General features: G+C 40.7%; 1 protein-coding gene across 1 annotated transcript; it reads right to left on the bottom strand.

The window, feature by feature from the left end:
- Positions 1–6018: 6018 nt before the first annotated feature.
- On the bottom strand, positions 6019–18812 carry p3h1 (prolyl 3-hydroxylase 1). Its single transcript, XM_028003767.1, has 15 exons — positions 18284–18812; positions 16244–16396; positions 15333–15522; positions 15117–15248; positions 14203–14342; positions 13227–13316; positions 13069–13121; positions 11956–12083; positions 11749–11876; positions 11551–11646; positions 10531–10681; positions 9092–9209; positions 8928–9003; positions 6887–7027; positions 6019–6773 (listed from the first exon to the last, which is right to left on the bottom strand). Exons 1-15 carry the CDS (start codon positions 18746–18748, stop codon positions 6345–6347), a joined length of 2490 nt encoding a protein of 829 aa, XP_027859568.1. The 5' UTR covers positions 18749–18812; the 3' UTR covers positions 6019–6344.
- Between the last annotated feature and the right edge of the window lie 280 nt (positions 18813–19092).

Genomic DNA, 19092 nt, shown 5'->3' with positions numbered 1-19092 from the left:
CAAACTGAGGTCTACAGAGTGGTGTCCAGGAGTTAGTGTGGAAACCAACGGGGTTTCAACCGAATAGATAGCAAGGAGTAAGTTCTGAAGTCTGTGCTGTGCAGTGACTGGATAAGACATATAGCGTCACTTCCTGTTGTCACTATCAGACTCTGTGCATCTGTCTGTGTTTGAGACACTCTTGGTTTGATCTTGAGTTATCTAACATAAGCAAATTAAAACATATTTTCTGTTGCCGGACTTTACTTTTTGGGAACCCTTTGTGTTTCACACTTCTTTTGTTTTGTGTCTTATTTTTGCCTGATAAGTGCTTGCTAGCTTAGCATCAGCGCCACTATGGCTACTCCTTCTGTCTCTCCTGCTGTTTCTTCTTCTCTGTCTGAGTCTCCTAGCTTCTTTTTCTGTGTCAGATTTTTAGCTTCTTCTCTGCCTCCTTCTAGCCATCATCGTACATGTAATAAGTGTAACATTTTGTAGCTTGGGGTCCGGCTCTGGGCAGATTAGCTGGTTCGGAGCTAGCAAGAACAGGAACATCAAGTGGCCCTTCAGCAGAACCCATGAAGCCTGGACCTCAGGCCAACTGGGTGACAGTGTACAGGACGCACAGCGAAAGATTGCCTGATCAGAGGCTAGTGATGAATAAGGGGAATGCAATAGAAATATTTTGAATACTTCTAATTGGTTTCATGAGCTAGTTGAGTGCCTAGCTCAACGCCTAGAGTATGCAATTCATAATAAACAGCTCTTAGTGAATTTGTTTTGTTTTTTTTAATCTATTTTTGTGTTTGGAGTTAAAAACAGCATGGCCAAGGAAATCATTCATTCAAAGATCCAATGAGCCCAACTTTTAGTGCTTCTATTTAGCAACCTATATTAACTGCATTGGCCTTTTAGATCATTTAAATTTTAAGGAGTTGCTTAAGCATCTGAATTAACACACTGCTCTTCCTGCACTAAACTTAAGTCCAGTATCTTTTCCAGAACGACTGGATTTGTAATGGAATTCAGTTACACACATATTGATTATTTACCAATAAAGTGACTTCTAAGGTGTGAAGGCTGCACTGGTTTTTATTTTGGGGTGTCTGCATAAAGGCCCCTAACACCACAAAGTTTACTAAACATTTTTTTGTTGTTTGCTGCCCCCCACCTTTTCTTTTTTTGTTTTTTTTTTCCTCCAGTGCAGACATATATAACACGGGCAACACTCATTCATGTCTTTGCCTTCATCCGTTCCTTTCTGGCACCTTCTTCAAGCCTTCTCCTCTTCCTGGAGCTGAAACGAAATTAGCTGCACCTGCGTTTCCAGGCTAGAACCAGTGCCTTGAACTCCTTTGAACACACTACTGAATTGTTCCTCAAAGAAGAGAGTTGAAGGGATAAAACAGTCAGCATAAGTAGCAGAGAGCAACTGGAGCACTCTTGTGGAGTTGCTGTAGGTAAAGGGAGGGGAGCTGACAGGGTTTTGTTACTGTGAGACTGCTTACATCCGGTGCTGGTAAGAGCGGGCTCAAGCCAGAGGTGGGTAGTAACATTTTCGTTGAGTGACTTTTTGAAATAAATAAATAAAAAAGAACAAAATAGAGGGGGTAGGGGGGATAACTACTTTTTACTTCTACATTAAAAAAAAAAAAAACACTCACGTAGTGCTGGTCTGAAGTATCACCTGAACCAACTAGTGTGGGTGGACCAAGGAGCCAGAGCTCTGGTAGCATTAAGCTCACATAAATGCATACCTGTCCTATTCTTGGATGGGTCACTTTGTATTTGTGATTTTATTTTTTCTTGTCTTCTGGTTTCCACCCTGTGGGCAAAAAGCAAACAAGCAATAAAGATATTGTAAAAGGAAAAATGTGTGAACAAACAGACTAAAGAATTTTTATATCGACCACAGATTTATGAGCAAAACTGCAAATTCTTAGTAATACAATTGTCTTCTGGGAATTTCCCACAGTGGTATATTAATGTTATCGCTGCTGCCACCACCTGCTTTGGGGAGTAATTGCTTGTTCCAGAGGAGTCTCTGCAGGTGAGTTACCTCCACATGGGAGGTAACAACCAATCACTTGGCTGGGTTGGCCTAAGATCTCTCCACGTAAACTGGCCAAAAACGAGACTGTCAGGTTAACTGGTTTCTCAGTAATTGTCCTTTGGTATGAATGTGAACATGGCTTGCAAGGCTGTGAACATCATTCTGTTGGCAATGGAGTGCTGCTTAGCAAACATTAACAATGATGGTAATCGTAACTGACCTAAATCAGGAAAGAATTCATCTGATTTGGGTAAAAAGACAAACAATCTTTTCATAAAGTGGGTGTAAGTGTCACATTTTAACTGTTTACTGCAGTGACGTGCGGTCAGGGGAGGCAGGTGAGGCACTGCCTCACCTGCCATCATGGAAAGAAAGAAAATATATAATCATAAAGTAATTTAAATTGTTATATTCATCCGGTGGTTTGCACTAAAAAATATTTATTTTTCATGTAGCTTCACCAATTTCGATTTTTATTTGTTCAAAATCGCTGAATTTTCTTATTTTCCCATTCAAATGCTTGGAAGCGATGCCGGTGAGGCAGCAGCGAGCTCTGCCTCACCTTGGATTGCGCAACCCCTGGCTCTGCGCTGGCTGCTAAGCGGAGAGAGCATGTTGCTGTACGGCGTCAATAAAATGGTTTAAACAAATTTAATATGTGAACTTATTTCCAATAGTTTAGCTTATGTATATAATGTACAGTGCTTTTTGTCACCAACTGTGTTTGTGTAACGTGTTTCGTGTAATGAGCGATTATAAACGGCAGAGAACAGGTTCGAGGTGAGGCAGGCAGTTCTCTTGCCTCATGGCAGGGGGCGCTCAAGATCCCAGACGTTCGTCTTGTTCACTCCTCAACTGCCGAGTAAGTGACAGCGAGCTAGGCTAAACGATTCGGGAAGCAAGTCAAGTGCAGCGATAGATTATAATAGAGATAGTGATTTTTTTCCTCTCGCTCATCCCGACTTTCGACATGAATGACTACATTACAACACTAAAAAAGTTTTCTCAAGTGGACTTTCAATCGAAGCAGGTAAGACAGTAATAACATTTATTTTGTTTTGTTTTTTAAGGAAATGTGTGTTTTGTGAGCTACAGTTTGTATGTGTAAGGATGCAGAAGTGAAACATAACCTGTAAACTGCTGTCAATCTATGCATCTATTTGCAAATCTGATTCTGATGACGTCAGTGCCTCACCAGCTATGAACCTCACCGCACGTCACTGGTTTACTGACCGTTTAGTAGAGTGAAAGGACAAAACACACATCTGATTTCTACTATCAAAATGATTTATGAGACTAGAAACAAATTTAGAAGTCGAGATTTTCAAAACAGCAGCATGCAAGCCACATGGTATGCTGAGGCCAATCAGTCGTTACCTGTGTTAACTGCAATCACGACTTGCTTTAAAGTGTTTCTATTCCTTTTCCTGACACCATGAAGCAGTCTGGCTCTATAGATCCCTCTCAGCAGTGGTCCCATGCCCAGACCGGCACGGCTGTGATCCTAGTTCTATAGAAGAATAAGGAGATGGTTGATGGAGGAGTTGAAGTCATTGGACAGGCATCCATTTGAACAACCACCAAAACAAAGGAGCCCTTTGTTTCAAAAAACACAAGATTGGTTTTAGACACAAGAGCCCAGTAGCAGCAATGGAACTGAGATACACTTTGACTTTTATGTGAACTGTAATGCTTCACAAACCTGCAGGTTGTCCATTTTTCTATAGCTCAATAAATGAGCATTGTTTTTTTTACGTACACTTGTGAGAGTCTAATATTAAAACCTGCTACTGAAACACCTTCTTTGCCAGATGGTGCCTTCAGTCGACAGAGGACCAAAGTCGGCCCTCCATGCCCAGAGTCACAGTTTGGGCTCCATGTCCTGCTTGTGACCAACGTAAAACCGCTAGTGCTCTCTCCAGGTACCACCACAGTACCGTGCCAAGGACACAGTCTGAGGACATTTTCTGAAAGAAAACAATCAAATTTAGACTTTAGATTAACAGTCTGCATCACACGTATCAAAATGCAGTGTGGACAGTCAGAGATGGCTGTGCCAATCGCGGAGTAGATCCCCGTTGTCTACTGTACACACGCTGACCCACTCAGCCACCGGCCACCCTCCCTCTTCTCCACTCCTCTGTGTTGCAGAAACAATGGGTGAATCCATGGGCCTCAAAACAAAAAAGAAAAACAAAGTTGCCTGTGTGCGCCTCTCTCCCTCTTGCGAACGAAGGGGAGAAAGATGACACAAAGAAAGCACTGACAGCAGGACACGAGTGCGCACGCTGCAGCGGAGCGGAGGGATCCTGCTCATGTATTCATTGCTGTGGGAGGGTCGTCTTGCGCGCGACAGCCGACTCCATCTGACCTTCATGAGTACGCCTGCGAGCTCAATCACACTAAAATAAAAAAGTACCTTAAAGAGATTCATCAGAGATCTCTGCAGTGGGACTGGACAGACTCTGCTTTTGTCTACAATGATGGATAGACTTGATGCTGTTCTATGAGCTTACTGCTTGAGTTGGTGGGTGTGTACACCAACTCGACTATGTGTTTGAACAGGGTTAAAGGAAAGTTACACTGAACACTTGGCTCACACGCCAAAGCTGACTCGTAATCATGACATGGACTTTATCTGTAAGGCCAGCAGTGGAACCAGTACACACCTACACACTTTACTTCCCATTGCAGAACTCTTTCATAAAGTATCTTCAGTTTATTAGCATAAGTTATAGCTGGTGGATGTTTTCTTGGTAGTTCACCAACCACAAGTTTTGCACTGCTAAACAAAATCATTTATAGAAGTAATGTACAGTCATGCTCAGTAAAATAAAATATACGTCCAGACGAGTCTCGTCTGTCAGACGCAGGATGTTTTCACACCTGATAGTCTGGTAGACTCTGTTTGGGGACCAAAGTTTGTTACATTTTCGGTTGGTGTGGTTCGCTTTCACACTGCACTGTGTCAAACGATCCAAACCCCGCCCTCAACTGTGCACCAAGAACCGCTGAAGGAAATGACATGAAAACCTCTGAAGAAGACACCGAGCGCAACTTCCTTCTTCACAAAATGTAGACAAAAATGGAGTGGTGTCAGTTTTGCGCAGTTGTTAGGATTTCCCTTCTCGGTTTTCAAAAGATGATTTTGGTCATAAAGAGAAAAAGCTGACATTATAAACAAAACATAACATGTCATGAACATGAAGGACTCTTCATGAATGTTTATGACTGTTGTCATTAAGTGTTGTTCAGTAAATAATGACACTTTTAATGGAAGTTTTAATGCAACTTTGGATAAAAATTTTGTTATTTACTAAATAATGCTAATTTGACACTTTTAATGCATCTTTGAATGCATATTTGCATTTAAAGATGCATTATGAAGTTGCAGGTAAAGACTCTTTCATGTTCATAACAGCTGTTATGTCATGTTTATGACAGTGTCCTGTCAGTCTTATGCACACCAAATAAAGTGTTACCGAAAAAGCTATCCAAACCAACCTGGTTCTGTGTAAAAAAAAAAAAAAAAAGAAAAAGTAAGTGTTCCTTGTGTTTGATGAAAAACTATCTGCTTTTTTCTTAGAAAGCTGAGATCAATTTACCTGGTGAAACTTAACAAAACCTTTCCTAGAAAAGTCATTTCTAAGACTCAGATCAGCAGACCACATTGAGAGCCATAATCCACAACTGGAGAAAAATGCAACGGCCTAGTTCAAGGCCAAAACAACTGATGGCCAAAAAGAACATGAAGTCTCATCTCACATCTGCCCAGTAAATATCATGATGATCCTCAAGACTTTGGGGAAAATATTCTGCTGACAGATGAGACAAAAGTGGACCTTCCTCTGTCTGTTTCTTGACATGCTAATTTGAATTGTAATTTGACTTTTGAACTGCTACTTTTTAAAGTAGACGCCAGCTGTGCTAATAAATCCTGAACATGGAGGCAACTTGAAGAAAAGCTCTAAGCATTTCTTCTGACCCAAAGAAATCTGATCAGTCCCTGCTGAAAGTTTACGTAGTACTTTTAAATTCACTTCTTTCTTTTTTTTTTAATTCTTGATTTTAAACTTTTGATTAAGCGGGTTTTTTGTGCTAGGACGATGTGGTTTCTCAGCCGTATCGAAATAAATATATTTCGCAAAACTGCATTTTTTCCCGCGATGAAAGGTGCCCAATAATGCATTCTAAAGCAAATCCAATTATTGTAACACGCCATTTTCTTTTATTCATCCATCCACAGTGAAGACCTTGAGAAGTAAGAAAAAAAAAAGTAGACGCCACATTGACACACTCACACCTGCACACGTCACAGCTCCTCTTTTCCACTTTTGCTCTCAGAGGCTGACATTGAGTCTTTCTTGGAAGAACCTTTTATCGTCTTTTTAGCGGCAGGAGCTGCACCTTTTTTATTGCCCTGCTTCGCTTTCTGTTTTGCAGCTTTGGTGGCAGCTGCGGCCTTGGTTGCGTCTCCAGCTTTGTTTTTTGCCTTTGCCGGAGCTTTGGCCTCAGCAGCAGGTTTGGTAGTCCTTTTTTTCTCAGCCGTGCCCTCTAGCCGATCGGCTGATTGTCCGGCAGAAGCTGCGTCCAGTTTCTTTTCCCGTTTATCCGCTGCCAACTGGCCAGCCTGTGAAGCAGCCGGCACAGACTCGCCGGAGTCCTGTGACTCTTTCTGGCTGAACTCTTCATTTACAGGTGTGGAAAACATGTTCAGCATGTCCTGAGCCTGGATTCTCTCCTGGTAAGGGCAAAAAAAAAAAAAAGAGGCAAATTTAAAAGAACACCTTCAAATAAATCTTTTTTATTTGTTCACATTGAGCGAAGTCAGCGGACGAGTCTTAGATGCGTTACCTTTTCTTCGTGAGTGGGATCCAAGGTGAACCACAGAGCCACCGCACATCTCTGACCTTTAGTGACGGCCCGGACGCCGTGAGGGTTTTCTTTCCCTGCTCCGAACCCGACAACGCGGCCGCAGCGGGGGTGAACCTCGGCCTGCAGAGGGCATGAAGACAAACGTTACGACGCAGGCGACACGCGCTCAGCACGTTTAACATCGTCACAGTGCAGCATTTTACATCTATTTATAATATTAGGATTGTATGTGATGAACCATTGCGTCACACGTTGCACTATAAAGGAGATAAAGGACACGTTTATGTGCTTACAAAAATCTGAAAAGTGTGGCCATCAGTCAGTCACATTTTAAAATTTGACTTGATGGCAGGGTCTGTAACTAGCAAAGCAATGAAAATATATTGACAAAATAAGAAACATTTTGAATTCAAAATCCCTTTTTGTTGCTAAATTATAGATTAAACAGACACGTGACAAAAAATACATTTTTTGTTTCCAATCTTATTTATTATTTTAATCATCAGATTGGAGCAGAGTGATAGTCTATCCATTCGTCTTTCCAGTGTTTCAATAACTCCTGATCATTCATGAAACTTCTTCAGAAATGTGGATGTGGACGCCGACGTCGTTAGCATCGGGGACGTCTGTGATCGGTGCGTACCGGAAACACATGAATACAAAAGTTCAGAGTCTGGACTTTTGTGTGTAAAAAAATTTTTTATAAAAAAAAATTTGGTTAAACACGTTAAAATTTGTAATATGTTAAAAACCTACAGAATTGATTCATCGTAATTAACGTGTTAAACTCCCGGCCCTAATAAATTAGAACGGTGAGTTCTCACAGTGGTTTCTCTGTTTTCTCTCGTTCTGCAGGTGCACAAGCAGACTGCTAGGGTCTTTTCTTTCTTGTGCTTCTTTCTCTGCTCCATTCTTATTTCCTTTCCTTTCCCGCCTCTCTCGCTTTCTTTTCCCCCCTCTCTTTTCTCTAGTGATTTCTGCAGTAATAAGCACGTTGTCACTTTGTTTAGTCTAAATAGTTAGCGTAGTTAGCAACTGTATCCCATTAAGTCTGCATGTGTGATCTCTGTTTGTAAGAGTGTTCGTTTGGAGATAGAGGCCTAGTATTGCTTAAAACTATTATTCTGGCCATTAAGTTCAAAACGTAGTAAATGTTGCTGAATTTCACATTTGTAGTTACAACAAGGTTAAGTGGACCTCAGTATAAAAAGCGTTTTTGGACACTGTCTTCACCCCTCGTTCTGTTTCAGTGTTGTGCACAAACACATTTTAAACACTGCATTCATGAGGTCAGGTCACATTTTTGAGATATTGAGAACATTGGTGGTGTAGTGATATGTTGTGAATTTAAGCCGTTTCTTTTAGGGTAAACTTTGGATATTTAACTTTGGATAAGAAATACATTTATGTGCCCTAAATTTCTCTTCATTGCATAGTTTAATAATTGTAAAATAATTGTGTGAAAAGTACTTTATGTCCAAGACGACTTCTGCTTCCAGTTTTTGACCATTATTCTGAATTACGGTGGGTTTTTGACTTTGCAATAACAGCTTAAAGGGATAAAGAAAACTCCTGACAAATCTCATCTGCGTCATATTGATGCTAGTAAGAGGATTAAGAATGATCGCACTAAAGACAGCAGCTAAAACAGACACTTTTTTGTCCAAGTTTTCTTTTCTGTGAATGAACGTATTAAAATATGCAAATAAGACATGTTTTAGGAATTTAACTCTCGAGCAAAGACAACGGGGAACAATAAAATAAAGGACAGGCAGTGGCACTAACAAAATACACACACTTTATTTGAAATCAGAAAGAATTAGTCATAGTTGGATCTGTGAACTTAGTTCAAAATACGGTAGATGGTGAACTACGAACATTTTAACCTGGATGAACTCAATCGAGAACATGTTTTTGTTCTGAACACTAATCTTCCAGAAATGCCCCCTAGTTAGTGTCACTCATTTTCCCATCGGCCCCTGCTGTGGAGATGATGTGTTTAAGTGGAACTATTACTTACGGTGACTGTTTTTGCATCCAGCTCAGTGAAAATAAACTCTCCTCCCTCAAAGTCATCATTTAGATACAAGATGGCACTGAAAGAACGACACTGCAACGTTAGGCAGAAAACAAAAAACACAAAGGTCTCCTCAGAATGTTTTTTTTGTTGTTGTTTTACCTCACCTGTAGTCTCTGTGAGTGTAAGCAGGAGGTTCTTTTTTACACTGATTGAGGTCGGAAACCAGGACACAGTTGTCGACGTGAACAGGATGGCTCAGGTCCTTCCGGTCCTCCTGCTTTTCTGAATGAGCGGCGGCAGAAAGACAAGTTAACCATCCCACTGTCACACGACCTCTGACCCACAGCGCGTCAGGCTGACAAATCCAGGTGGAGTAACAATAGTGCCATGGAAAAGTATTTTGCTGCTTACATATTTCTTCCGTTTTTGCTTCTACTTTTTTTTTTTTGGCTCACCGTAACTAAGTACAGAAATTTGCAGCAAAACCTGGGTTCAACTAAAAATTAGCTTATGAGAAACACCTCTAACATTAAATACCTTATTTTCTTCTTAAGTTGCAGAGAAAATATAATTTTTTTATGCCTTCTGGCATAATTTTGTCTGGATATTTTCATATCAGATATTTTTTTTGCTCAATTTCCTTTTTAATAAATAAATTGCAAATGACAGAAAATATTTTCAAAAGTCAGTTGGAATGAAATCATCCCACCTGGTTTGCAAGAATGTTTAAGATGTCGCACATAAAACTCATTTAAATATCAAGTTAAGATAATCTGAGGAAACACAAAATGCTGTTTTCACATTATCATGTTCTTTATTAACGGAAGTTAACTATTCAAGCAAATTTGGAAAACAAATGATTTGCATGTCAACCTAATATCTGCCATAAAGTGTTTATGATTAACTGGTAACACATGTTTTACTTTGCCAGGAAGAAATTTTGACCCAATCCTCTGTGCAGAATTGTATTAATTGAGCCACGCTGGGTGAATTGATAAAGGAAAGTCTCTGTAAGATCCTGCATCAGAATCTCAATTTCATGTAGTTTCAGACTTTGACTAGGCCACTCCTAAACCCTATTTATTTGAATCATTCAGATGTCAACTTACTGGTGTGCTTAGATCATATATCTGCTGCATATATATTTGCAGCGTTTAGGTTTAAGGTCACTGCATTTTCTGCTCTGCAGCAGATTTGTGGTAGCTGCATCAATATTAGCTTCATGTCAGTCTTACTATGTTAGACTCAATCCCCACCAAATTATTTAAGTAAGTGTTGTCTTTGATTATGGTGGAGCTACGATCTTATATGTGGAGGTAATTTCACTTTTGTGTTTTAATGGGAAGTAGCTGGCATTTGAGGCTTGGTCACGTTCATAAACTCTGTCATTAACTGGTGACAACAGTAAAGTTTGTGCTTTATAAACCAAAAAAAACCCCCACATTAAAACAACACACCCTGCACTACTGTTCATAAAAAAAATCTAACTTTACTCTGACATTAGACTGAACTAGTCTCATCACTAGAAACTGGAAGTGGTTTTTCCGTAAGCTGTGCAAGTCTCAGACAGAGAGCATGATCACCCCCTAGTGGCTGAGCTCACCATCGATGGCAGAGCGACACACCAGATGAGAGTAGGAGAAGTACAGAGGCGTGTCCAGTAGGAAGTAGGACTCCAACACCTTGCGGACTTTCTCACTCAGGTCGAAGAACATACGGGCGCTCTTCAGAGAAACCTTTCCCTCCTGGCCGAGCTGCGAAACATAAAAACACAATATAACGGCCAGCATGCAACGAGTCAAGCCTTTTACACGCAGAGAGAAGTTTGTGTGTAAATCTGTTCGGCATTCTGGGTAAATGCAACCAAAACAAACGTCAGAATCTAATGCTGGTGGTGAGAAATGGCTCGAGGTATTTTACCAAGGACAAAAGAGAAATACTACAACCTCTAGAATCTGGTGCCACACTACATTTAGTGAAGAGGGAAGTTGAAGTTGCGCTCATGTTTTCTTCTAAGGTTTTTGTGTCGTTTCCTTCAGTGATTCTTGGTGCAGCGCCACCACAGGCGAGGAGGGGAACAGGTTTGTAATGACTGAATCGTTTGACACAATGTACTGTAGAGAGAAAGTGAACAGCACCAGCCGAAAATGCAACTTTGGTCCCCAATCAAACCGAGTTTACTGGACTATCAGGTGAGAAGACACACTTTAAAAATATATAATTATGTATCATATCCTAAAATAATAACCTGAGTCTCATATATTGGAAACAAAGAGCTTTTTTTTGGATTGTTGTTTTTTTTCTTTTTACCATAATCACTTTTGTCAAAAATGACTTAGGCCATTATTTTCATGAAACTTATGAGGTTATAAAACTTATGTAATTCATAAGTTTCCTGAAAATAATGGCCTAAGTCATTTCTGACAAAAGTGAAATTGGTAAAATATATATATATATATATATATATATATTTTTTTTTTTTTCTTTTTTACCATAATCACTTTTGTCAATAATGACCATTATTTTCAAGAAGGTGACCATATGTTTTCTACAACCCAGTCATTCACTACTCTGTAAAATAAAACATGTTTGTGATTGTGTGACAGAGTGTGGCGCTGCAGACCTTGATAGCCTTCAGGACAGTGACCCCCTGGAACATCTCACTAGGTGTGTGTGGGGATGGGTGACCGCTGTAGCCGTCGCCTTTCAGAGCGGCAGCCTGGGAGAGGAGTGTAGGATCGTTACGCTGACGTGAGACACTCTTTTGGTCAAATTCTCACAAAAGCCATCCAGGACGAAGCTCCTTTTCGCTTGGACTCACGTTGGAGAGGCGCTGCAGCTCCCTGCAGTCATCGTCGCTGATCACCTCGTCCAGCAGCACCCGCTGAGAGCCGTTCAACTGCTTGGACGTCATGGTAACTCTGACGTTATCGTACAGCACTGCACCCCCTAGAGGAAGCAGGTCACAGTACATTTCTGTAGCTCTCGGATGAAGGGTCCCAGTGGACTCTGGCGTTTGAACGGTCACCTTCTTGGGGCGCGATTATCTTGGCCATGTCCGAAGAATCCTTCTTCTTCTCCTCAACCAGAGTTTCAATCTCCTTCATTAGGTTTCCGATCTCCTCCGTGATCCTCGCCGCAGTCTCTCTCTCGGCTCTGAGATACGCAGTCATTCCAGAGTGACAGAGGAGCAGATGGAGATTAGCATAACTCACACTGCAGGAGCTTGTGTGTAGGCCCGCAACTATCAATTCTTCTGACAGTTGGTTTTGGACTAATTTTGGTTTTGGAGCTTAGAAGGACGCGACAAACCACTATATCCTTCTTAGACAATGTAATAAATACACTAAAATGCTCATTCAATTGGCATTCGGATGTCCCCGGTGTGGGACAAAAAAAGGCATATTTCTATTCCATGAATTCACTGTCGACTGGAGCAGAAACCCGGGGAAACTAAAACTATGCCACTTGAAGAGTTCTGGGCAGAACATGCTTACAGAGAAAGGCGTTTTGTCTTAAATGTAAATTGTGTATTAGTGTATATATATTTTTGTTGTTGTTTGTTGGTTTTTTTTTTTGCTTTGTTTTGTTTTATAATTTGTTTTTGGCTTCACTACTGCTCTGAGTGTGTTTTTCTTTCAGCAAATTGCCCTTTTCGAGCGTGTATACTCTAGTTAACGACGTACCAATTACTAAATAAGATTAATTCAACGATTTTTTACATCACAGCTCATTTTTATATGTTGGATGTGGACATTAGTGCCACATGATGTGGCACGTTTCGCAGCAAACATGTAATTGTGGTGGGAAAATTGATGCCAGTTTAACAAAAGTATCCAAATACCTGATGAACTGTTTGGTTGTTGGTGTTAGTACCTTTGTGTAATTTTACACATTTTTGATTTGTTTCCTGAAACTTCCCATTAAGAGCAAGATTGCGTGAAACGTTTCTGCAGGTTCAAGTCTAACACACATGGGCTTTCTGCAGTAGCAAATATTCTGCCGAATAAAGTAAGAAATTCCCATCCTTAAGACATGCAAATTGAAAACCCACCTACTGTAATAGAAGTGTCAAGAATAAATTAACATTGCAATGCAATGCAATGCTTGGCTCATTTTGCCAAAGTGCCGTGAGTCTTACTTGTGTTTGTTCCTCAGCTTCTTTGGCATCACATCCTCTGGAGTCCAGGTGTCCTTGCAGTGACAACATTACATTTACATGGCAGAAAGAGAACATTCAGTTATCGGCGTTCCATAACGATAAGGCAAAACGGGATGCGGCCGTTTTTGTCTTCTCACCGGATCTACGAAGGTGATTCCAAAAGCTTCGTATCCAAAGTACAGCAGCTCCTTCTCCAGTATGGACTGCTGGATGTACTGCTTCACCACCTGGTTACAGAGCAGACACCAAATCCAAGCTTGTGACACATCTAATAAACACAAAGTCAGCTAATTATCAGTCATTTTACTATTGTTTGTGGTTCAAAATGTTTTGCTCGTTAGATGAGAGCCAAACTCTTTAGCCCTAAATTCATAGTAATAGTGATAAACTTGAAGGTACACTGCAAAAACACAACATCTTACCAAGTAGTATTGGTTTAGTTTCAAATGAAAATATCTTACACTTGAAATAAGACAAAACTAACTTAAAAATAACTTTTCAGCAGAACATTTGAGCTAATTTTGAGTCAGTAATTCCTTAATATTGATGAAAAATTACTTGTTCCAGTGACAGATTATTTCAATTATAACAGGATATTTTTTAGTGAAATAATCTGCCAATGAAACTAGTACTTCATCAATATTAAAGAATTATTGACTTGAAACAAGCTGCTGTATCTTTCTGAGAAGTTACTTGATAGCTAGAAACTAGATCAAAAATACTTGCAAAGATTTTGTGTTTTTGCAGTGTAGGACTGAGGCCAAAACAAACTCTGATCTACAAAGACATTTTCAAAGGTTCAGATTGTCTTACTCTAGAAAAATACATAGGTAATTAAAAAAGAAAAAACATTTCAGGACTATTTCTTTTGATAAGCACATCGAAATTTTGATGCAAAAAAAGATATTTTATACTGCAACTGAAGAACATGACATTTTGATGAGCATCAAGCCAAAACTTAACCGATTTTCAAAAAAAACGAAGTTGCCTCTTGATGGGGAGTTAACTGGTATTTTGTTTCTGTCGGCACATTTTAAAAAGGTGGCCTTCCTGTCCTTCAGCGGTAACACTGATAAAAATCGATCAAGCCAAGCGTTGTGAATGTAGCAGTACCTGTCTGGCTGATATGGCTGCGGCCTTTTCCTCACCCAGCACAGCGGAATAATAGTTGAGGTTCTGGTTCATCATCTCGTCCTCAGGGTGGAACAACAGGAAGGTCTTAGCACACTCTACGGCCTGCTCATACTTCTCACCTGCAGAAAGGAAGAGGGGGGAGGAGCATCAGCATCATCTGCTTCAGTCAGGTCGGGTTGCCTTGGGGTTGAGCTGGGTTGGGAGTTTTATTTTCTCATTTCAAGCTTTCTGAATGGAACAGTTTTCAGCAAAACATGAGTGCTGATGAGTGCCTTAACTTCTAGGTTAACTTCTGGAAGTTAAACACTCTTACTGTAATTTTAGGACGGAATTTTAACAAAGCAATATTTGCCCATTCTGCCTGGCAGAAGTTGTCCGGATCGCTCAGCTTGTGAGGACGATTCGTTTTATCCTACAGATATTCAAACCGAATAGTTCTCCAAAACATTTAGGCTCCATACTGCTCTAGAAATACATATCCAATTGTAACACATGCGTTTGAGAAGCCAGTCACTTAAAGACACGTGACTCTGCATCACCGCGCTGTACGCAGTAACTGCATTTAATCCTATTTTCAAACTTACTGATATGCCTCGATGCTTTTATTTGACAAACAGTAGAGAAAAATAGTTTTAAAAAAATCCCCACAATGCCGACAGTTTCAGTTGGGTTTTTTTTTAAACATCATTGACTGGATTTTATCACAAAGATAAATCAGAATCCCGTCACAGTAAGGAATTTATCACGATAAACGATACGATAGATGTCCACCTCTAGTTGTAACGTGACAAAATGTGAAAACACACAACGGGTATCAGCTGCACTAGAGTGTTTGTACACCAACATTTGCTCAAGTCAGGCTTTATTTCACGTCAACAGGCTGACAGACTTACTGTTGTAGTAGGAGAACTGCAGGTAGTTGAAGTGAGAGGGCAGGAAGTCCTCGAAAGGAGCATCTCTGCCAGCAGCGGAGGCCAGTTCCACGGCGCAGTGCTGCTTGCAGTTCAGCAGCTGCATGTAGTGATCTGACAACAAACCGTCGCATTTACATGAGCGCCATCAAACATGAAACCGCGGCGTGCAAACGCATTTCACCTCCTCTGCCTCACCTGTCACGGCCTGGAACAGGTCGGCGCTGTACTCCATGTAGGCGTATCCGTCGAAGCGGTACCCCCCCTCACACAGAGCTCTGCACTCCTTGTAGGCGGTGAAGTATTCCTCCAGGGCGTTCTCAAAGTGTTTGGCTGCGTGTCCGAAAGAGTCGTCGCTATAGAAGCTCTTCCCCAGCAGAAACTCAGCCTGAGGAAAGACTCCATGTTACCGCTACCGATTTTGAAAACAATTTCCTGATTGGGTATCGGTTGTCAGGTATGTGTCTGATCTACAGAGTTGGGCCGAGCACCCAAAAATTAGACTCAAGTTAGAGTAGAACTACATCTAAATATTTTTATTCAAGTAAAATATGAACAAAATATTTCACTAGAATAAAAAGTAACGATCTAATAAATTACTCAAGCAAGAGTAAAAAATAATTTATTTAAAAATTACATCACCAGAAGGAGCGAAATATAAAGTTAAGTGGAAATAAGGACATAAATGACAATAATTCATATACATGACAAAAAAAAAAAAACGTTTTCCAAATCAGTTTCACTCAATAAAAAAACTTACAAAACCAACAAAAACTGCAGCTGTGTGTCTGTTTGGTAATGTTTTGATTAAAACGTGTTTGTTTTCCATTCTGTGGGTAGAAAATCCAGAAATTTTACTCAAGTAAAAGTAGAGACACTTCATAATAAAATGACTCAAGAAAAAAAGCACAGCATAGTAAAAAAATACACCTAAAAGTACACTCTTTTGAAAATGTTACTCAAGTAAATGCAATTGAGTAAATGTAACTACCGTAGTTACCGCCAACTGCCGATGGAACAGCAGACCTCCTCAGTCTAATTCTTTGTCATTAAATAATAATTAAATATCAGAAGTGAAAAAAGAGGATTGGTGCATCTCTAGTTCTCACCATGTGTGGCTTCGCCTCCAGATCTCTGAAGTTCTCCTCCTCTACTCTTGCCATCATCCTGTAGTACTCCAGGTTCTGCTTCATCTCCAGGTGGTCTGGGTTGGCCTGGGAGAAGGTGTGGGCAGCTGCCACCGCCTTGTCCAGCTTATTGATCTGAAACGACACAGATCACTTCTGTTCACCGGACGTTCTTGGTGAAATAAATTCACAAAGCAGATGGAGAAGCACAGTAAAAGCCCTGCATCAGTCTGAGTAGAACTAAAACATTAATGTCTATGTACTGGCAATTATGGAAACGGAAATGATTACGTTTGCCAAGGAGGTAGTCAATACATGGGATGAAGGTAAGCAGACAGCAGGTGTCAAATTTCATAGTTGCCATAGAAATTTAAGTGGGTCAGAAAAACCCTGCAGGTACAGTTAACACCAGTAGTTTACATACACCGAATAAAAAAATATATATATATATATAAACTATTTTTTTCACTGTCTGAGGTTAAATCAGACCAAACGTCTCTCGTTTTAGAGAGATAGAATATGTCAGAGACTTATTTATTAATGTCTTCAAAATCAGAAGTCAACATACAGAATGATAACCATGTTTCTAGACTATGAGAGAAATCCAAGATGGTGATTGCTATTGCCATGGGAACTGCTGATAGGTTAACTGACACATTTGAGTTAATTGGAGGCACACCTGTGGATGTATTTCAAAGCCACACCTGGAGCACTCTGCTTTCAGCTTTGACGTGATTGGAAAGTCACAAGAAGACGGCCAAGTTATCAGGAAGAGAACCGCAGAGCTGCACAAATCTGGTTCATCCTTGGGAACAACGTTCACATGCTGATGTTTAACATGATGGGAATGTAAAACCATCAGACGGCTCAGGAAGGAGACGGCTTCTGTGTCCCAGAGGTGAACGAGTCTTGGTCCAAAATCTACAAATCGACCCCAGAACAAAAGCCAGAGAATAATGGAAGATGCTGGCTGAAGCTGGTAAGACAGTCAGTGTCCACAGTGAAACTTGTTCTATACCAGTATGGGCTAAGAAGCCACTCAGCAAGGAAGAAGCATTTGCTCTAAAAGAAACGTCAAAAAGTCCGACTGCAGTTTGCAAAAGCACACAGAGACAAAGACTTTCATTTTTGGATGCATGATGAGACTAAAGTGGAACCAGAGGGGATCGCTTGTACGACAGGCAATACCATCCTCATGCTGTGGGGATGTTTTATGAAACAGATAGCATCGTGAGGAAAGGACATTATGTGGGAATATTGAAGTTACATCTGTTATATACATGTTCGTCTTTTGTATATTGAAGTAACATCTAAAGGCATTAACCAGGAAGTTAAAGCTTGAGTACAGATGGATCTAAAAAAAAATGGACAATAAAGTCACAGTGGTTACAGAGTGAGTGTTTTAGCGCAGCCATGGCATAGTCCTGATCTCAGTCCTGTGGAGAAGCTGTTAGAAGATCTGAACAGCTGTATGTAAACTTCTGGCTTCAACTGTGTTTGTCTATATCATAGATACAGACAGATACTCAAATCGATGGATGCAGAGGTCCCATAAGATGAATAAGGAATGTAGTTTTGTCTTGTTTTACATATTTTTCTGCATTTTGCCAAACTGATATTATTTCTGACAACGTGTGTTGTGTTATTGTACATCTGATTGTGTGCAGTTTTTAAAATAATGCCGAGTTTTAAATGGGTAACACAGAATATTTTCACTTCATAGAAACCTAAAGAAGCCTTGAAAATAGTTAAAAATGAAACGACCGACTACCAAGAAGCGCACAGTTATTTTTACAAACTCCAGCGTTTCCGCTATTTTCGACTCTTCAAACTACACAATGCTGAACTTCTACGTCCCAACGTCAGATTTGCGTAGAGGCAGAATTCAATTTAAGACGTGGCAGAGAAGTCTCCGTCCGAAGGAGGGGGCTGGGTGTCTACAAGGCAGACCTGTCTCAGCTCTGAATGAAAATATGAAATCCATAATCAAGCAGAAAGTTTACAATCCGACCATGAAGTTACCTTGAAATAGGCCACTTGTAGGTAGTTGTACGGAGTCCTCTTCCCAAACTCCAGCTCCACTTCCTCGCTGACTTGATGCAAAGTTGGAGAACCGAGTTTCTCGGTTTCGCACGAGTTCACACAGTCTGCCCGTTTCAGAATGTTCTGGAAAAAGCTTAGATCCTCCACCGAACCGGCACCGGGGATTGGCAATTCCAAGCCCCGCAAAGGCTCGCCGAGAGCGGACTGGTTGTCACAACGCAGCCGACACTGAACCTTCACGTTTCGGACCGCAGCTTTGTTCCTGAGGGCCTTCTCCATGTTCAGGATGACCGCCAGCCAGTCCCCTTTGTAGTAGGCTTCCACCGCCGCGTCGAAGAGGAAATCATACGGCACCAAAGTTGAGTTACTCAGACTGGAGTCTGGCCTGCAGAAGCCCGCAGTGAGCCAGAGACATGTCCAGATCAGCGCGCTGCGGGGTCCCATGATGGGGTCCGGAGCCAGGACAGCACAGAGAAGGAGGCCCTTCTCCCCCAGACAGGAACTTTAGTTTGGAGGCGGGATTGGACATTTGAGAACCCCTGTTCCACCCCCAACACCTTCAAAATATTTTACATACTGACACACACACACAAAAAAGTACACAATTTTTATTATTATATTATTAAAGCTAAAAAAAACATTGGTCATGATATAATGATATAATGTTATTCCTTCATCAGAAACATACATGGCGTGTTGCTTTGATTATTCCATGCATGTTTGAGAAATCCTTTAATCTCGCAGAGCAACCTTTCAACCCACAGCCACTTCAACAACTGTAGAGATGT

The sequence above is a fragment of the Xiphophorus couchianus genome, chromosome 20 (assembly GCF_001444195.1).
Source record: "Xiphophorus couchianus chromosome 20, X_couchianus-1.0, whole genome shotgun sequence".
Classification (NCBI taxonomy): domain Eukaryota; kingdom Metazoa; phylum Chordata; class Actinopteri; order Cyprinodontiformes; family Poeciliidae; genus Xiphophorus; species Xiphophorus couchianus.
The sequence above is the reverse complement of the archived record's forward strand: the minus strand, read 5'-3'. Positions and strand labels throughout refer to the sequence as shown.

Excerpts from the sequence above, each read along its gene's own strand:
- p3h1 (XM_028003767.1), bottom strand. The coding sequence starts at position 18,748 with ATGGGACCCCGCAGCGCGCTGATCTGGACATGTCTCTGGCTCACTGCG. Across the intron at positions 10,682-11,550 it reads CTGTCCTGAAGGCTATCAAG|CTCGGCCAGGAGGGAAAGGT; the intron begins GTCTGCAGCGCC and ends TATGTTTCGCAG. Across the intron at positions 9,004-9,091 it reads TACACTCACAGAGACTACAG|TGCCATCTTGTATCTAAATG; the intron begins GTGAGGTAAAAC and ends TCGTTCTTTCAG.